Source organism: Macaca mulatta, chromosome 11, assembly GCF_049350105.2.
Source record: "Macaca mulatta isolate MMU2019108-1 chromosome 11, T2T-MMU8v2.0, whole genome shotgun sequence".
NCBI classification, from domain to species: Eukaryota; Metazoa; Chordata; class Mammalia; order Primates; family Cercopithecidae; genus Macaca; species Macaca mulatta.
The window spans coordinates 7,562,051-7,579,987 of record NC_133416.1 but is presented as its reverse complement, the minus strand read 5'-3'; the positions used below and the strand labels follow the sequence as shown (position 1 = coordinate 7,579,987).

Here is a 17,937-nt window from a genome sequence, read left to right as displayed (position 1 = left end):
GAAATTCCAGGCCAGGCACGGTGGCTCACGTCTGTAATCCCAGAACTTTGGGAGGCCGAGCCAGGCAGATCACCTGAGGTCAGGAGTTCAAGACCATCCTGACCAACAGGGAGAGATCCTGTCGCTACTAAAAATACAAAATTAGCCAGGTGTGGTGGCGCATGCCTGTAATCCCAGCTACTTCGGAGGCTTAGGCAGAAGAACTGCTTGAACCCCGGAGGCAGAGGCTGCAGTGAGCCGAGATTGCACCATTGCACTCCAGTCTAGGCAACAAGAGCAAAACTGGGTCTCAAAAAAAAAAAAAAAAAAAAAGGAAAAAAAAGAAATTCCTTTACATACTACAACATGAATGGATCTTGGAAACATTATGCTAAGTAAAAAAAACAAAACAAAAAAAACAAAAAACAGATACAAAAGGACAAATATTGTGTGATTCCACTCATATGAGATATCCAAGATAGGCAAATTCATTGAGACAGAAAGTAGACTAGAACCAGGAGCTGAGTGGGGTGCGGTGGGTAGTACCGTTTAATGACTGCAGAGTCGTTGCTTGGTTGATGAAAAAGTATTTCTGGAAACAGACAGTGGTGACGGTTAAGCAACACTGTCTTGGTCTTTTTCGTTGTTGTTGTTGTTTTTGAGACGGACTCTCGCTCTGTCTCCCAGGCCGAAGTGCAGTGGCACAATCTTGGCTCACTGCAACCTCTGCCTCCCAGGTTCCAGCAATTTTCCTGCCTCAGCCTCCCAAGTAGCTGGGACTATAGGCACATGCCACCACATCCAGCTAATTTTTGTATTTTCACTAGAGATGGGTTTCACCATGTTGGCCAGGTTGGTCTTAAACTCCTGACCTTGGGTGATCCACCCGCCTTGGCCTCCCAAAGTGCTGGGATTATAGGCATGAGCACCCCGCCCGGCCACAACACTGTCAATGTACTTAATGACACTGCATTGTACACTTAGAAATGATAAATGTTAGCTGGGTGCAGTGGTGCATGCCTGTAACTCCCAGCTACTTGGGAGGCTGAGGCAGGATCATTTGAGTGTCCAAGAGTTCAAAACCAGCCTGGGGAACATAGTAAGACCCTGTCTCAAAAAAAAAAAAAAAAAAAAATTATAGGCCTGGCACAGTGGCTCACACCTATAATGATTGTAAACAATCCTCCCACTTTGGGAGGCAGAGGTGGGCAGATTACCTGAGGTCAGGAGTTAAGAGACCAGCCTGGTCAACATGGTGAAACCCCATCTCTACTAAAAATACAAAAAAATTTAGCTGGGCATTGTGGCACATGCCTGTAATCCCAGCTACTCGGGAGGCAGAGGCAGGATAATTGCTTGAACCTGGGAGGCAGAGATTGCAGTGAGCTGACATCGTGCCATTGCACTCCAGCCTGGGTGACGGAGCATGCACACAAAAAATTTTACCAATTTTTTTTTTTTTTTTTTTTTTTTTTTGAGACGGAGTCTCGCTCTGCCGCCCAGGCTGGAGTGCAGTGGCCGGATCTCAGCTCACTGCAAGCTCCGCCTCCCAGGTTCACGCCATTCTCCTGCCTCAGCCTCCCAAGTAGCTGGGACTACAGGCGCCCGCCACCTCGCCCGGCTAGTTTTTTGTATTTTTTTAGTAGAGACGGGGTTTCACCGTGTTAGCCAGGATGGTCTCGATCTCCTGACCTCGTGATCCGCCCGTCTCGGCCTCCCAAAGTGCTGGGATTACAGGCTTGAGCCACCGCGCCCGGCCAGAAATTTTACCAATTTTAAGTTATGTATATTTTACCACACATACACAAAATAGATGGTACGTGGGGTTGAAGTGGAGGGGTGGCTTCCATGGCGTTATGGCGTTGAGGAAGGTGGCATCCCTCAGACTATGTCCTTTCCTCTGTCTCTTCCATCTCTTGACCACATCCTTTGTCTGTCAGTTTTTGCCTGAGGACTGCAGCTGCTGCATTCTCCCCTCTGGCAGCCTCGTCAGCACCAGTAGTACCCTTCCTCACCTCACCTCTGTGCTCTCTGGGCTTAGGGTTCCCTTTGATCACTCACTACCAAACCACCCTCTCCCTACTACCACAGAGCTTCATCTGGGATTAGACCTGCTGGGGGAGCACTTGGCAAAACTCAACCCACAGGGCCTTCCCCTGCCTAGCGAGACTGTGCTGTCAAATTTATTCACATGTGGCTCTGGTGAAGACGAGCATGCCATCAGCCTATGAGGGCACTGTTATGTTATTATGCCCATTTTACAGATGAAGAAACCGAGAAGTCAAACCATTAAGCTGAACCCAGTTTGCTTTGACCACAAATCCAGCCCACATAGGCGCAATGATGGATGTGATGAGTAAGGCTGGGATTTTGTTCTGTATTTGGGAGTTTTGTTTGCTTGTTTGCTTGTTTGAGATGGAGTCTCACTCTGTCACCCACGCTGGAGTACAGTGGCGTGATCTTGGCTTACTGCAACCTCCGCCTCCTGGGTTCAACTAATTCTCCTGCCTCAGCCTCCCGTATACTCAGGAGTTTGACCTTTATTCTTTGGATAATGAGGAGCTAGCCTAGCACCTGGTCCTAGGAGGTGTTCCATAAAACGACCTATTGATTTGTGCTTATTATCTGTCTCCCTCCAATGGAATGTAAAGGAGGTGGGGCACAGACTTTTTGTTTTGTTCCCTGCTGTGAACATGCCTGGAACCTTCTATGAGCTCAGTAAGCAAGGAAAGAAGGAAGGAAGAGATCTTGAGATAGTAACAGCAACCTAAGCATTTTGCACACATCATCTTAATCGCCAAACAACCTCATGAATTTGCTGTCTCTCTCTCTCATTTTTTGAGACAGAGTCTCGCTCTGTCATCCAGGCTGGAGTGCAGTGGCGTGATCTTGGCTCACTGCAACCTCTGCCTCCCAGATTCAAGCAATTCTCATGCCTTAGCCTCCCGAGTAGCTGGGATTACAAGTGCACGCCACCACACCTGGCTAATCTTCGTATTTTTAGTAGAGGCAAGATTTTGTCATATTGGCCAGGTTGGTCTTGAACTCCTGGCCTCAAGTAATCCACCCACATCAGTCTCCCAAAGTGCTGAGATCACAGGCATAAGCTACCGTGCGGCCCCCTTTCTTCTTTTTTTTTTTTATTTTTATTTTAGACGGAGTCTCGCTCTGTCACCCAGGCTGGAGAGCAGTGGCGCAATCTCGGCTCACTGCAAGCTCCGCCTCCCGGGTTCACGCCATTCTCTGGCCTCAGCCTCCCGAGTAGCTGGGACTACAGGCGCCCGCCACTGCGCCCTGCTAATTTTTTTCTATTTTTAGTAGAGACGGGGTTTCACCATGGTCTCGATCTCCTGACCTTGTGATCCGCCCGCCTCGGCCTTCCAAAGTGCTGGGATTACAGGCGTGAGCCACCGCGCCCGGCCTCTTCTTTTTTTTTTGAGATAGAGTCTCATTTTGTCACCCAGGTTCGAGGGCAGTGGTACAATGTCAGCTCACTGCAGCCTCCACCTCCTGGGTTCAAGTGATTCTCCTGCCTCAGTCTCCTGAGTAGCTGGGACTACAGGCACATGCCACCTCATCTGGCTAATTTTTGTATTTTTAATATAGACAGCGTTTTGCCGTGTTGGCCAGGCTAATCTTGAACTCCTGACCTCAGGTGATCTGCCCGCCTCAGTCTCCCAAAGTACTGGATTACAGGCGTGAGCTACTACGCCGGCGTGCAATGGTGTACTTGACGCTCACTGCACTGCATCCTCCACCTCCCTGGAGTCAAGTGATTCTCTCACTTCAGCCTCACAAGTAGCTGGGACTATGGACATGTGCCACCGTGCCCGGCTAATTTTTTAATTTTTTAATATTTTTTATTTTATTTTTTTTGAGACAGTCTTGCTTTGTCACCCAGGCTAGAGTGCAATGGTGTGATCTCGGCTCACTGCAACCTCCGCCTTCTGGGTTCAAGTGATTCTCCCTGCCTCAGCCTCCCAAGTAGCAGGGATTACAGGCGCCTGCCACCACACCCGGCTAATTTTTGTGTTTTTTAGTAGAGACAGGATTTTGCCATATTGGCCAGGATGGTCTCGAACTCTTGACCTCAGGTGATCCGCCCACCTCAGCCTCCCAAAGTGCTGGGATTACAGGTATGAGCCACTGCGCCCAGCCTTATTTTTATTTTTTATTTATTTTATTTTTAATTTTATTTATTTATTTTTGAGACGGAGTTTCGCTCTTGTTGCCCAGGCTGGAGTGCAATGGCACGATCTTGGCTCACTGCAACCTCCACCCCTCGGGTTCAAGCAATTCTTCTGTCTCAGTCTCCTGAGTAGCTGGGACTACAGGTGCCCGCCACTACAACAGACTAATTTTTCGTATTTTTTTAGTAGAGATAGGGTTTCACCATGTTGGCCAGGCTGGTCTCGAACTCCTGACCTCAGGTGGTACACCTGCCTCTGCCTCCCAAAGTGCTGGAATTACAGATGTGAGCCACCAAGCGCGGCTATTTTTATTTTTTGAGACAGAGCTTCACTTCTGTTGTCCAGGCTGGAGTACAACGGCACAGTCTCAGCTCACTGCAACCTCTGCCTCCCAGTTTCAAGCGATTCTCCTATCTCAGCCTCCCGAGTAGCTGGGATTACAGGTGAGCACCACCACACCCAGGAATCATTTTGGTACTTTTAGTAGAGATGGGGGTTTCACCATATTGGACAGGTTGGTCTCAAACTCCTGACCTCAGGTGATCCACCCGCCTCGGCCTCCCAAAGTGCTGGGATTACAGGTGTGAGCCACTGCACCTGGCCCTGTATTTTTTTTTGTAGAGACGGGGTTTTGCCATGTTGCCCAGGCTGGTCCCCAACCCCTAGGTTCAAGCGATTGATCTGCCTTGGCCTCCCAAAGTGCCAGGATTACAGGTGTAGGCCACTGCACCCAGCCCAGATTAATTTTTCTGAAGTCACACAACTAGGTAAGTTAGCAAAACCAAGAGTTAAACCTAGGCATCCGAGTCCCTGCCTTCAAGACTGGGCGTTCAACACTGTACTATATAGTCCTGCTGTAGGAACCTATTCTGGCCCAATGGCAGACTTGAGGCTGAGAAAAGATTCAGAAGGCCTGCCAGTGTAGCCCTGTCTCTGTGTAACTTCTGGCTTGCCTTCCTATTTCAGGTCTCTGCTGCTGACGAAAATGTGACCAAACGCACCCAACCCTTGGCAGCCATCTGTCCCTGCAGCCATAGCCCACATTCCCATACCCTCCCTCTGCTTGTTTCGGGACCATGTCTGTACAGCCTCCAGGCCCCAGCCCCGGAGGTGAAGGCCATGCCATGACTCTGGTGTGCCCCATGGCATCCCCAGCCTAGCTCCCATTCCCACTTTGGCACAATGTTGGCCAACAGCTCCTCAACCAACAGTTCTGTTCTCCCGTGTCCTGACTACCGACCTACCCACCGCCTGCACTTGGTGGTCTACAGCTTGGTGCTGGCTGCCGGGCTCCCACTCAACGCGCTGGCCCTCTGGGTCTTTCTGCGCGCGCTGCGCGTGCACTCGGTGGTGAGCGTGTACATGTGTAACCTAGCGGCCAGCGACCTGCTCTTCTCCCTCTCGCTGCCCCTTCGTCTCTCCTACTACGCACTGCACCACTGGCCCTTCCCCGACCTCCTGTGCCAGACGGCGGGCGCCATCTTCCAGATGAACATGTACGGCAGTTGCATCTTCCTGATGCTCATCAACGTGGACCGCTACGCTGCCATTGTGCACCCGCTGCGACTGCGCCACCTGCGACGGCCCCGCGTGGCGCGGCTGCTCTGCCTGGGCGTGTGGGCGTTCATCCTGGTGTTTGCCGTGCCCGCCGCCCGCGTGCACAGGCCCTCGCGCTGCCGCTACCGGGACCTCGAGGTGCGCCTATGCTTCGAGAGTTTCAGCGACGAGCTGTGGAAGGGCAGGCTGCTGCCCCTCGTGGTGCTGGCCGAGGCTCTGGGCTTCCTGCTGCCTCTGGCGGCGGTGGTCTACTCGTCCGGCCGAGTCTTCTGGACGCTGGGGCGCCCCGACGCCACGCGGAGCCAGCGGCGGCTGAAGACGGTGCGCCTCCTGCTGGCCAACCTCGTCATCTTCCTGCTGTGCTTCGTGCCCTACAACGCCACGCTGGCGGTCTACGGGCTGCAGCGAAGCAAGCTGGTGGCGGCCAGCGTGCCTGCCCGCGATCGCGTGCGCGGGGTACTGATGGTGATGGTGCTGCTGGCCGGCGCCAACTGCGTGCTGGACCCGCTGGTGTACTACTTCAGCGCCGAGGGCTTCCGCAACACCCTGCGCGGCCTGGGCACTCCGCACCGGGTCAGGACCTTGGCCACCAACGGGACGCAGGCGGCGCTCGCGCAATCCGAAAGGTCCACCGTCACCACGGACGCCACCAGGCCGGATGCCGCCAGTCAGGGGCTGCTTCGACCCTCCAACTCCTACCCTCTGTCTTCCTTCACACAGAGTCCCCAGGATTCCGCCCTCTGAAGGCACACCATGCCACAGCGCCGTCCGTGCCCGACTCCCAACGCCTCTCGTTCTGGGAGGCTTGCAGGGTGTGCACACAAGAAGGTGGGCTGGGCACTTGGGTCTTTGGGTGGCAACTCCAGCTTAGCAACGCAGAAGAGTACAAAGTGTGGAAGCCGGGGGCCGAGGAAGGCATTGATGCTGGAAATGGCTTCTTTAAACTGTGAGCACGCAGAGGACCCCCGTCTCCAGTGGTGGGAAGTGATGCAGAGAGCCCACCCGTGCAGAGGGCAGAAGGGGACGAAATGCCTTTGGGTGGGCGGGGAATTAAACTGCTAAAAGCTGGTTAGATGGAACAGAAAATGAGCATTCTGGATTTAAACCGCCACAGGGGCCTGAGAGCTGAAGAGCCCCAGGTTTGGTGGACCATGCTACTGAGATGCCTGTTCATCTGCTGACTTCTGTCATGGATGCCACCCACTTTCATTTCGGCCTAGGCTTCCCCTGCTCACCATTGAGACCTAATACAAGAGTTCCATGTAGACAGAACTAGGTTCTTTCTCGCACAGTGACTTGTGACAATTTAGACCTGCACCCAGCATAGGATAGTTGGGGCAAGGCAAAACTGGCTTAGAGTTTCCTTCTCGCCAAAATCCAAGTCCAAACCCTTTTTAGGTTATCCTTTCTTCCATCACTCCCCCTTTTCCAGGCCTCCTCCGTTTTAGATCCTTAATATTCTCTCTCTCTCTCTCTGCTTTGTCCAGAGTAAGGAGAAAATTCTTTCTACTAAAGCATTGGTTCTCAAACTTTTTGGTCTCAGATGCCACTCTTGGAAACTGAGGATCTCAAACAGCTTTGCTTATCTTTTGTTACTTACCATACTAGACATTAAAGCAAATACATTTTAAAAATAAATACACATGCACACATTCTGTTAGCCACGAGAGCAATAATGTCACCACACACACTTCATGAAACCTCTGGAAAACTCTACAGTATACTTGTGAGAGAATGAGAGTGAAAGGGACAAATAATATCTGTGTAGCAGTATTATGAAAATAGTTTGACCTCGTGGACTCCCTCAAAGGGTTGGTCCCTGGATCACACTTTGAGAACCACACTTGTCCTGAAGTATTAGAGTTCATGTCTAACTTCTTCCCAGGGCATTATGTACAGTGCTTTCTATTATTGTGGGGAGAGGGCAGTGCTAAATAAATTAATCAATTCTGATAGTCTTCATGTCTTGGGGTTTTCCTGCGGCCCTAGGAGTAGTACATACAATGGAACACTACCCTGGGCATATCAGAGCAGCAGCCCTGGGGCAGGGATGGAGACGGGGTGGAACTAGTCATATGCTGAGGGGGAGGGAATGGGGCTTCTCTGGGGGAGGAAAAAGGGAACTAAGAGAACTGTGCCATAGCCAGGAAAGAAGAGTTTATGGGGAAGTTAAGAGTGAGATGGAAGGACAGGAATAGGCTGTCCATTCTCAGCACGCTGGAAGCAAGGGAAATGGGCCATCTACTATTCCTTCCTTTTTTTTTTTTTTTGAGATGGGGTCTAACACTGTGGCCTGGGCTGGAGTGCAATGGTGTGATCTCGGTTCACTGCAACCTTCGCCTCTTGGGTTCATGCAATTCTCCTGCCTCAGCCTCCCAAGTAACTGGGATTACAGGTGCACACCACCAAACCCAGCTAATTTTTTGTATTTTTAGTAGTGATGGGGTTTCACTATGTTGGCCAGACTGGTCTCGAGCTCCCGACCTCAGGTGAATCTGCCCGCCTCCCAAAGTGCTGGGATTACAGGCATGAACCACCGAGCCCGGCTATTCCTTCCCTCTTTACCCAAGTTGGGGGCTCGGAGGGGCTGCAGAGTTGGCACTTGCGGACATCTTCAGACCCTGACATTACTGAGGGAGTTGTTGCTCTGTGTGCATCCTACAGCATTTCTGACCCTATGTCTCAATACTGTATCTTTATATGTGTGTGCGTGCACTGTGTGTGTGTGAGAGAGAGAGCGAGAGAGAGAGTGTGTGTGTGTGTCAGGGTTCTCCATTTGTGTCTGTGTGTTTTAGTCCAGGGTAGCCTTTTGTGTGTGCCTTTATGCCAAGTGCTCCAGAAGGTGATTTACAGGGGTAAAATGACCCCTGGTGGCCAAATGAGAGAACTGACCCAGATTCGTCAGGGATAGCCATGAAATCTGGGCCTTTCTCCATCTGGATGGGAGACTGGAGTCTGGAGCCCGGCACTTACCTCCAGCCACTGTGGAAGAGGCCTATTGATTAGCACCTGCTCCATCTCTCTTCATCTTCAGGGTTCAAGATCTGTGCCCTTCCTGTCCTGAGAGCACCGGCAGCACAAAACCTCGTAGTCCAAAATCTTAGCACTTTGCCCTATTCAAACAGAATCAAACACAATTTTTTTTTTTTTTTTTTTTTTTGAGGCGGAGTTTCGCTCTGTCTCCCAGGCTGGAGTGCAGTGGCCGGATCTCAGCTCACTGCAAGCTCCGCCTCCCGGGTTTACGCCATTCTCCTGCCTCAGCCTCCCGAGTAGCTGGGACTACAGGCGCCCGCCACCTCGCCCGGCTAGTTTTTTTTGTATTTTTTAGTAGAGACGGGGTTTCACCATGTTAGCCAGGATGGTCTCGATCTCCTGACCTCGTGATCCGCCCGTCTCGGCCTCCCAAAGTGCTGGGATTACAGGCTTGAGCCACCGCGCCCGGCCCAAACACAATTTTTAAAGATTACTTGAGTACTTTTATAGGCAGGTATGTGAGTTCCAAAGTAATTACAACTCACGGCATGTATCACTTTCCAACATACCATATAATTTATTTATTCTAATTTTTATAGTTTATCATCTCCACCACCCCGTCCTATATCCTAGGTAGAATGTAAGTTCCATGGGGGCGTGGATTTTTCTTCGATTCTCTGATGATCCCCAGCATCTAAAACAGTGCCTGGCACAGAGAAAGTGCTCAATAAATATTTGTTGAATGAATGAACAGTCAGATCTTGTTGTGAAGTAGTTTACAATCTAGTGGGAACCATAGAACAAGTAAACAAAAACTATAATGCCAGGCAGAAAACACAAGAATGCAGCGTAAGGTATTGGCAGTTGGTTTAGTGGGCAATGGGAAGCCCACGGAGGCTCCTGAGTGAGGTTTTGCTCACACTGACAAACTGTGTGGAATAAGCTGGAGGAAAATGATTGGTGGGGAGAGTCTAAGGAAAAGACAGACTTGTCAGGGAGCCATTACAACAGCTGAGGGCGGCCAGGTGCGGTGGCTCATGCCTGTAATCCCAGCACTTTGGGAGGCCAAGGCGGGCGGATCACCTGAGGTCGGGAGTTCAAGACCAGCCTGACCAACATGGAGAAACCCCGTCTCTACTAAAAATACAAAATTAGTCGGGCATGGTGGCACATGCCTGTAATCCCAGCTACTAGGGAGGCTGAAGCAGGAGAATAGCCTGGAACCTGGGAGGCGGAGGTTGCAGTGAGCCGAGATTGTGCCATTGCACTCCAGCCTTGGCAACAAGAGCAAAACTCCGTCTGAAAAAACAAAACAAAAAAAATAGCTGAGGACAAGTGTGACCATGGCCTGTGGAAGAGCTAGATGGCAATACGTTGTCTCTGATGTGAAATCTCTGGTGTCAAAGCCCTGGTGGACTATTTTCCCCCATTCAGATATCCAAAGGCTTTCCATCAAGAGAAGAGAGAGGCAAGAATAGATTAGGCTATTTTCATAGGGTTCCCAAGACTAAGAGAGCAGTATGAAGTCCAGAACCCTCACCCCCTGTCCTGGAGCTGCTCCATTCAAGGTCTAGGAAAATCCAAAGACAGAGAAGGGGAAAATCTTAGATGGAAGGGAATGAGCATTAGCAATTTTTGTTGTTGTTGTTGTTGTTGTTGTTTTTGAAATGGAGTTTCACTCTTGTTGCCCAGACTGGAGTGCAGTGGCATGGTCTTGGTTCACTGCAACCTCCGCCTCCCAGGTTCCAGCTATTCTCGTGCCTCAGCCTCCTAAGTGGCTGGGATTACAAGCGCCCGCCACCGTGCCTGGCTAATTTTTGTATTTTTAGTAGAGTCAGGGTTTCACCATGTTGACCAGGCTGGTCTTGAACTCCTGATCTCAGGTGATCCACCCACCTTGGTCTCCCAAAGTGCTGGGATTACAGGCGTGAGCCACTGCGCCTGGACTTTTAGCAGGTTTAAAAAATACTCTTCTGTATGCCAAGATTTCAAGTTAGTGTTTAAGATGCATTATCTTCTTTATTGTATTAAATAATATAGTCTGAGTTAGAGACGATGTTCATCCCTTTTACAGAAGAAACACCCTGGAGAATCTGAGGTCTTAAGGTCACACAACTAGGAAGTGGCTGGATCTGTATCTGGCTCCCAAACTCCTGCTTTTTGCAGTACACCTCTCCTTCCTGGGACTTTCTTTCCTGTTACAGATCACCCGGGTTTCCTTCCTTCTCCTCCCTTCCTCATGTAGCCACCTCTTTCAACTGCCTGGCTTGCCTTGAATCTGCTGCATCATCTTGGCCTTCCTCTTCCCAGTTCTTCCTCCATGCACCTAATCCACTTGCCCTACAGCACACCCACCCCTTCACTCTCTGTTTGTCTCAGCTCCCTGTTTATTGAACACCATGTGGCTGCAGGGGTTGGGGGGGTTGAGAGCTGGCTCACTCAAGGTTCCAATTGTGTTGGACCCTAAAATACACCCCATCGAGGGCCCACACACAAGCAAGATGCCTTAAGACTTCATGCAGTTGGCCATGACTCCCCTCCCCCAGCTTGTGATGTACCCTACATCTCCAAGGCAGCACTCCTGATTGTCTACACTGAGCAGGGACCATTCTTTGGTTCGCCCTTCCTCAAAGTCTGTCTCCTCTGTAGGATGGTCCCTCCACGTGGTGAGAGTAGCTGGGAAGAGTAACAACCATTAATTTTATTTTATTTTATTTTTTGAGACAAGGTCTTGCTCTGTCATCCATGCTGGAGTGCAGTGGTGCTATCTTGGCTCACTGCAACCTCCACCTCCCAAGTTCAAGTGATTCTCCTGCCTTAGCCTCCTGAGTAGCTGGGATTACAGGCATGCACCACCATGCCCAGCTAATTTTCGTACTTTTAGTAGAGACGGGGTTTCACCATGTTGGCCAGGCTGGTTTTGAACTCCTGGCCTCATGTGATCCTCCTGCCTCTGCCTCCTAAAGTGCTGGGATTACAGGTGTGAGCTACCACACCTGGCCACAATCATTAATATTAAAAGAAATTTAGGAGCGCCAGGGCAGAGGTAAGGGATACCAAAGGAGAGCAGAGATTCTTCCTTCTTGGTCCTCAACCATCTTGAGGATGGAATTCCCTCGAGGCTGCCATCTGGGGTCCCATGGAAGAAATGGGGAAGGGAAGGTTAATCTCACACAGGAAGGCCCTGGACAAGCTGAGGTAGTTCTCACCATGTCCTTGCCGGAGGAGCATGGAAAGTACTGGAAGGTGAACTTTCTCACTCAGGGTTTGGGGAATCCCAAAGGCTCCAGAACTTTGGAATCAAACAAATCTGGGCATGAATTTCAACTCTCTCACTTCTTGGCAATGTGGCTTCAACAAATTTCTTGACCTCTCTGAGCCTCTGTTTTCTCCCATTTCTCTGTGAAATGGGGCTCATAATATCCACTTACTGGGTTATTGTGAGGGTCAAGGAGCCCACCTTTGAAAGGTACTCTAGAGGCCCCATAAGTGGGAACGCCTTCTTTCCAACATGAGCATGGGGAGGCAAGGCCATTGATAAACTGCCAGTAATGCCCAACGCGAGTGTTTCCAGAAGACGTGAAGGGCTCCAGGTGAATCCTCACCCAGACAGAGCTCTGCCAGCCATCAGAACTAGGACCACGGGAGGTGAACAAGGCAGGCTGGGCAGGTTTCCACGGTGCTAGGTCAAGCAGGCAGTCTTTAGGGGCAGCGACTGGCCTGTTGCCCTCTGGGGGCACTCTCTCCCCACTAGGCCCATGTCCATCCCATAGACCAAGGAGGAGGTGGAAAAGTGCAAGACAGGGGTAAGCTGGCTGGAGAACCAAGCAATGGAGAAAGGGCAAGGGAGGAGGCTGGAGGGGAAGCGAGGGCCCAGGCAGGCACGGGGTGGGGCTGGGAGAGGGGCCCAGGGCAGGAGGGCGGGAGAAAGCCTGGGAGGGAAAGCGCGACCAGGGAGGGAGGAGGGACAGGGAAGGAGGCCGGCGGCGCTGACACAGCCTCGATGTGTGGAACGGGCTGGGGTTTGGCCCACAGGTCAGGCGTCTGGCAGTATTATGGGATGGAGAGGCCTTAGGAGACAGGGAGAGTATTATGGGCTGGAACAGCCTTAGGAGACTGGGGAATATTATGGGCTGGTGAGGCCCGGCTCCAACTGGAGGCGGGAGGAAGGGGTGCGGGGCGGGAAGGGGGGGGTGGTGGTGGAAGGGAGTATTATGGGCTGGAGGCCTCCTGCGACCAGAGGCAAGAGTATTATGGGCTGGCAAGGCCTTCGGTGGCCAGAGGGGGGAGCAGCGGGGGATGGCACCGGCTGCATGTGACTGAGGGGGGGCCAAGTTGGGGGGGTAGTGAGTGGGGGTGGGGGAGCTTATTATGGGATAGCTCTTTGTACCTACTGCGGGGACTGCTTCTCCAGAAGATATTATGGGATGTCGTGTGTGGGAGGGGGAGTGGGGCTGGGGGGATTATTATGGGATGGTGGTGCAGAATGGGGAGGGCCTGAGGAGCTCTTCTCTAGCCCCCCCCACCTCCTCAACCCTTACTCGCCTACCATCCTTTCTAAGGTCACCCTCCTCTCTCAAACGCCCCAAGGGGAACACCTGAAACCCATCTCCCTACACACACAGAGTTTGGGCACCTCAACCCATCCCAGGCATCTCCCCTAACTAGCAGACACCTCCGGGGTGCTGAGGGGAAAAGTAGCCCCTGGCGAATGGGGAGAAAGCCCTAAAGCAGCGTGGTGGTGGTCAGTGGATCACACCTCCCACCTGCACAACGGCCTCCTCTGCACCCTAGCCCCTTATACCACCCTCCTTCCCCTTCTCCCTGCATCCCACAAAGTGGGGGCCCTGGATCCTTCTCCCCTCCCCCCTCCCCTCCATTTCCTCTCCAGCTCCCTCCACAGCCGTAACCAGTAAAACAGGCGGCCAGCTATTATGGGATGGCTGCTCCCAGCAGCTCTGCAGGGAGGGGGCGGTCACCGCGGAATGTCTCTTGTGGGTGGCTATTATGGGATGGCCGCCTCTCTTTTTTTGGGGGGGGTAAGGCTAGCGAGGAGGATTATTATGGGATGTGCCCTGCACAGCTGGGTGGGGCTGTCCAGGAGAGGTGAAGCTCTAGGGAGGGGTGGGGAGGGGGAGGGAAGGAAGAGGGAGGGAAGGAGCTGGGGAGGGCAGGGTGAGCCCTGGAGTCGGACCTGAGGCCTGGCAGGAGTAACTGGCTGGAGAGGTTTCTTTGGTGACAGCTGTTTGAAGGGGCCCCTGAGGCAGGCTCCAGCGAGCCAAATCTGAACCCTGGACACCTGGGTCCGTTGAACAGCTTGTGCGATACAGGGTTACCCTGTGAGTCCGTCGCCTGCAGTGCTGCGCTGCAAGTGAGAACTGAGAGGTTCTGGCCGGGTGGCATACCAAAGGGAGTAGTACTCCTAGATAGCAATAGTACCCATCTTCCTTCCATCTTTGTCTTCCTGGGTTTGAGCCCGGGGACCATAGCTCAGGTTGGGGGGTTGTGCATGGGGCGCTTTGCTACCTTGCAGTCACACCCAAAGAACAGAGAGGCTAGGTTGCCTCCTGAGATACAAACACCTGGCATGTCACCCCCAAGCCCCACGTGATCTGCATCCTGTCTAGCCTTTGGAGTGTACTGTCACTGTGGCTTTTCTTCCCTCTGTTGTCTCCCAAAATCCCCTCTTCTGACAGAGCAGGAGAACACTGTGGCCCCTTGGACCTCTTATAAACAGAGTTTTTCAGGTTCACGCAAAACAGAGGTGTAAGGAGAGGAGTTATAGAGCAAATCCGAAAAACTCTGTGAACGACCCACTCTGAGTGTTATTCTAGGTTCTTCTGTACCATGGGATGAAAACAGAACTCTAAGGTAACTGGCTAGAGAGGCTGCCCTCCTGGGTGCGTTAATTAGGAGATTATCCCACCCTTAGTCTCCCTGGGCCAATCATGCTAGTGGTTTATTTATAATTTATCTGGGAGGGTAGCATGGGGCTAGAGGAGGGAGGGGAAGCGTAGAAGCATAAGGACCACAAAGCAACACACCAGCACACACCTCCGAGCCCTTTCTGGAACTCAAGAAGAGAGGAAGGGATTTTAACTTTCTCCTTGTTGTGGTGTCAGGGAGAGGTGGGGAACAGAGCAGCAAAGGAAGAAGTGGGTAGAACCTACAGGAATAGGGACACAGGGTGATAGTGGACAAAGGATATATGGATAAATAAAATGTGGATATTTTTAGTCACGGGCAGGAGGCTGTGACTACCCAGTTAAACACTCTCTTACTGGTTTATATGGACAGATGACTGTGGAAATGAGCGTATGGGTATGGGCAGATGGAGATACTGCAGAGGGGAATTTGAGGCCCAGAGACAGGCTGAATCCCCTGGAGAAATGAGGGTAGAAGAGGGCACAAGAGGCATCTGGCAGCCCTCTGTAGGAAGGAGAAACTTCCCTGAAAGGAGGTGTCCCCACATCATGATATCTGAAAAGAGCTGCCTCCTCACTGCCCGTTGTGGAACACAAGTTTCATTCTTAGTACTCAGGATAAGTATGGGAGAGGGCTTGGGTAAGTAAATGGGGCCCAGTCTTGATGTCAAGAGCATTTAATGAGGGAAACTGGAAGACTTGCAGAACGGAGGAGAATGGCCCGCTTGCCACAATGAGTACAGTAAGAGGGTGGGCCAAGGAGCTGAAGGGAAGGTTGGAAAAAGAAAACACCTACTTCAAAGGTGACAGAGGGAGCTTTTGACAGGACCTGATGTCTTTGATGCCGAAAACTCCAGTCCTAAGATGAGAGTTAAATGTGGAATGCTAGTGGGTTTACAGAGTCAGCCAGGAGCTGGTGGAAGACCTGTCTGCGTCTCTGGTGTTCTGCTCAGGACCAGAGGGATTGTAATTCCCTGAGGCAAGCTCTTGCCTTCCCTGAACTTGTTTCTTTGTGCCAGTTCTCCAGTCCCTTGGATCCTAGAGAAGGGGAAAGCCATCTGGCCAGGCGTTCCTCTAGGGAAATGAGATGAGAAGGGTAATGCAGAGATGGCATGAGGTTCATCCCACTCACTACTGGTTAGGAAGGGCCCTTTCTACAAGCAAGTTCCAGTTTCTTTTCAACTCGTCCCACTTCCATAGGTCTTGAACCCATGCAAAAAAGGCAAATGAGCAGAGGGAGACATTATCCTTGGCCTGGGGGTCAGGGCAGCAAGGCAGTGGTGCTGGGACATTGGTTTTCACTCAGGCCTGAATCCCTGGGCTTCAGGAAGAGGGAAAAGTGACAGGCTGATGGGCTCAGGTTTTCTGAGGGCCAAAGGGTTTTCAGATTGGGCTCTTTCCTGAGGCAGGAAGATCACTGGAGTCCAGGAGTTCACAGTGAAACCCCGTCTCTACAATAAATTTAAAATTTAGCTGGGTGTGGTGGTGTGTGCCTGTGGTTCCAACTACAGGTAGGAGGCTGAGGTGGGAGGATTACTTGAGTCCAGGAGGTTGAGGCTGCAGTGAGCTGTGATTGCGCCACTGAGACCCTGTCTCTCAAAACAAAACAAAACAAAATTGGGTTTTTTCAACTTCTAGGGTTGCGTCCATAGGGTGGCTGGAGGGTAGGCATAATAAGGGAAGGGGATGGTATATGCTGGAGGGCTACCTTGGGGCATAATTCAATGTAGGCCTCCTGGAATGTTGACTCTTTTTTTTTTTTTTTTCTGAGACAGTCTCGCCTGTTGCCCAGGCTGTAGTGCAATGGTGCAATCTCAGCTTCCTGCAACCTCCACCTCCTGGGTTCAAGCAATCCTCCTGCTTCAGCCCTTGAGTAGCTACGATTACAGGCGTGTGCCACCACATCAGGCTTTTGCATGTTTAGTAGAGATGGGGTTTCACCAATTTGGCCAGGTTGGTCTTGAACTTCTGACCTTGTGATCCACCTGCCTTGGCCTCCCAAAGTGCTGGAATTACAGGCATGAGCCACCGTGCCCCGCTGGAATATTGACTTCTATACAGGCGGGAAGATGGGGAACATTACACAACTAAAAGATTTTTTTTTTTGAGGTGGAGAATGGGGCCCCAACAAGATGAGGATGGAGGCCATTGGAGGTATTATGAGACTTCAGGATATAAAATGGGAAAGTGCCTGAAAAATATGGGACATCGAGGATAAGGAGGATTTGGTGTTCAAGAATGGGAGAAACAATGCTGGCATATTGTGGAGTCTCTTTTTTTTTTTTTTTTTTTTTTGAGACGGAGTCTCGCTCTGTCACCCAGGCTGGAGTGCAGTGGCCGGATCTCAGCTCACTGCAAGCTCCGCCTCCCGGGTTCACGCCATTCTCCTGCCTCAGCCTCCCGAGTAGCTGGGACTACAGGCGCCTGCCACCTCGCCCGGCTAAGTTTTTGTATTTTTAGTAGAGACGGGGTTTCACTGTGTTACCCAGGATGGTCTCGATCTCCTGACCTTGTGATCCGCCCATCTCGGACTCCCAAAGTGCTGGGATTACAGGCTTGAGCCACCGCGCCCGGCCTGTGGAGTCTCTTAAGAAGGAAGGACATGAACATATTATAGGATTTCAGTATTAGGAACACTGGATGGATGAACTTGCTTTCCAATAAAAATCCCCTAGTAAGTAGGGAACAGATAGGAGATCATGTTGACTATGGTCTATATCCATAAATCCTTTAAGTATCATCTTCCAGCCTCTGGAAGGACCACGATAAATCTTACTGGGATATGTTCTCTCTTGGGACCAGGGGGATTTTATTTGCTGTAACAGGAAATTGGGAAATAGTGCTCAGCAGTTCTCCCTTGGCACCATTCTGTCTGTCGTGTATCATAGTTTGCTTGGTTGCTTATGCTTTTTGAAGCGAGGCCCCCTGGTCTTCCTTGTTTCTCCATGGTGCGCAGCTCCGCCTTGCTAGGTACTCTGTCAACATAGGTTGAATGAACATGAGCAGTGGTGAGTAGGGGGAGGGCAGGCCTCTACTCTCGGTGTGTATAGAGAAGGATCCTGAGTTCACATCATGATGCCATGTCCATTCGCCGGAGTGGCCTGCGGGTGTTGGTGAAAAGTCCCTGACCTGGGGGTGTGGTGAGGGAGAGGATTGCTAGAATGTTGAGAGATAGTCTTTGGATGGGAGTTGGTAATTATTATGGGATGTTGTAGGGTGAATTAGACTTCATGTAAATGTTTCATCTGTCAGCTTGGTATTTTGGTTGGTTGGTGTTCCTCAAAACTTAGGAGCTGGAGGTAAGCATCTGGAAA

At 51.3% G+C, this 17,937-nt stretch overlaps 1 protein-coding gene across 1 annotated transcript; it reads left to right on the top strand.

Annotated features, from left to right (window-relative positions):
- Positions 1-5,351: 5,351 nt before the first annotated feature.
- LOC144329387 (lysophosphatidic acid receptor 5) lies at positions 5,352-6,623 on the top strand. The gene has a single exon (XM_077953430.1). It carries the CDS (start codon positions 5,352-5,354, stop codon positions 6,468-6,470), a length of 1,119 nt encoding a protein of 372 aa, XP_077809556.1. The 3' UTR covers positions 6,471-6,623.
- The last annotated feature ends 11,314 nt before the right edge of the window (positions 6,624-17,937 follow it).

Coding starts and splice junctions, on each gene's coding strand:
- LOC144329387 (XM_077953430.1), top strand. CDS start 5,352: ATGTTGGCCAACAGCTCCTCAACCAACAGTTCTGTTCTCCCGTGTCCT.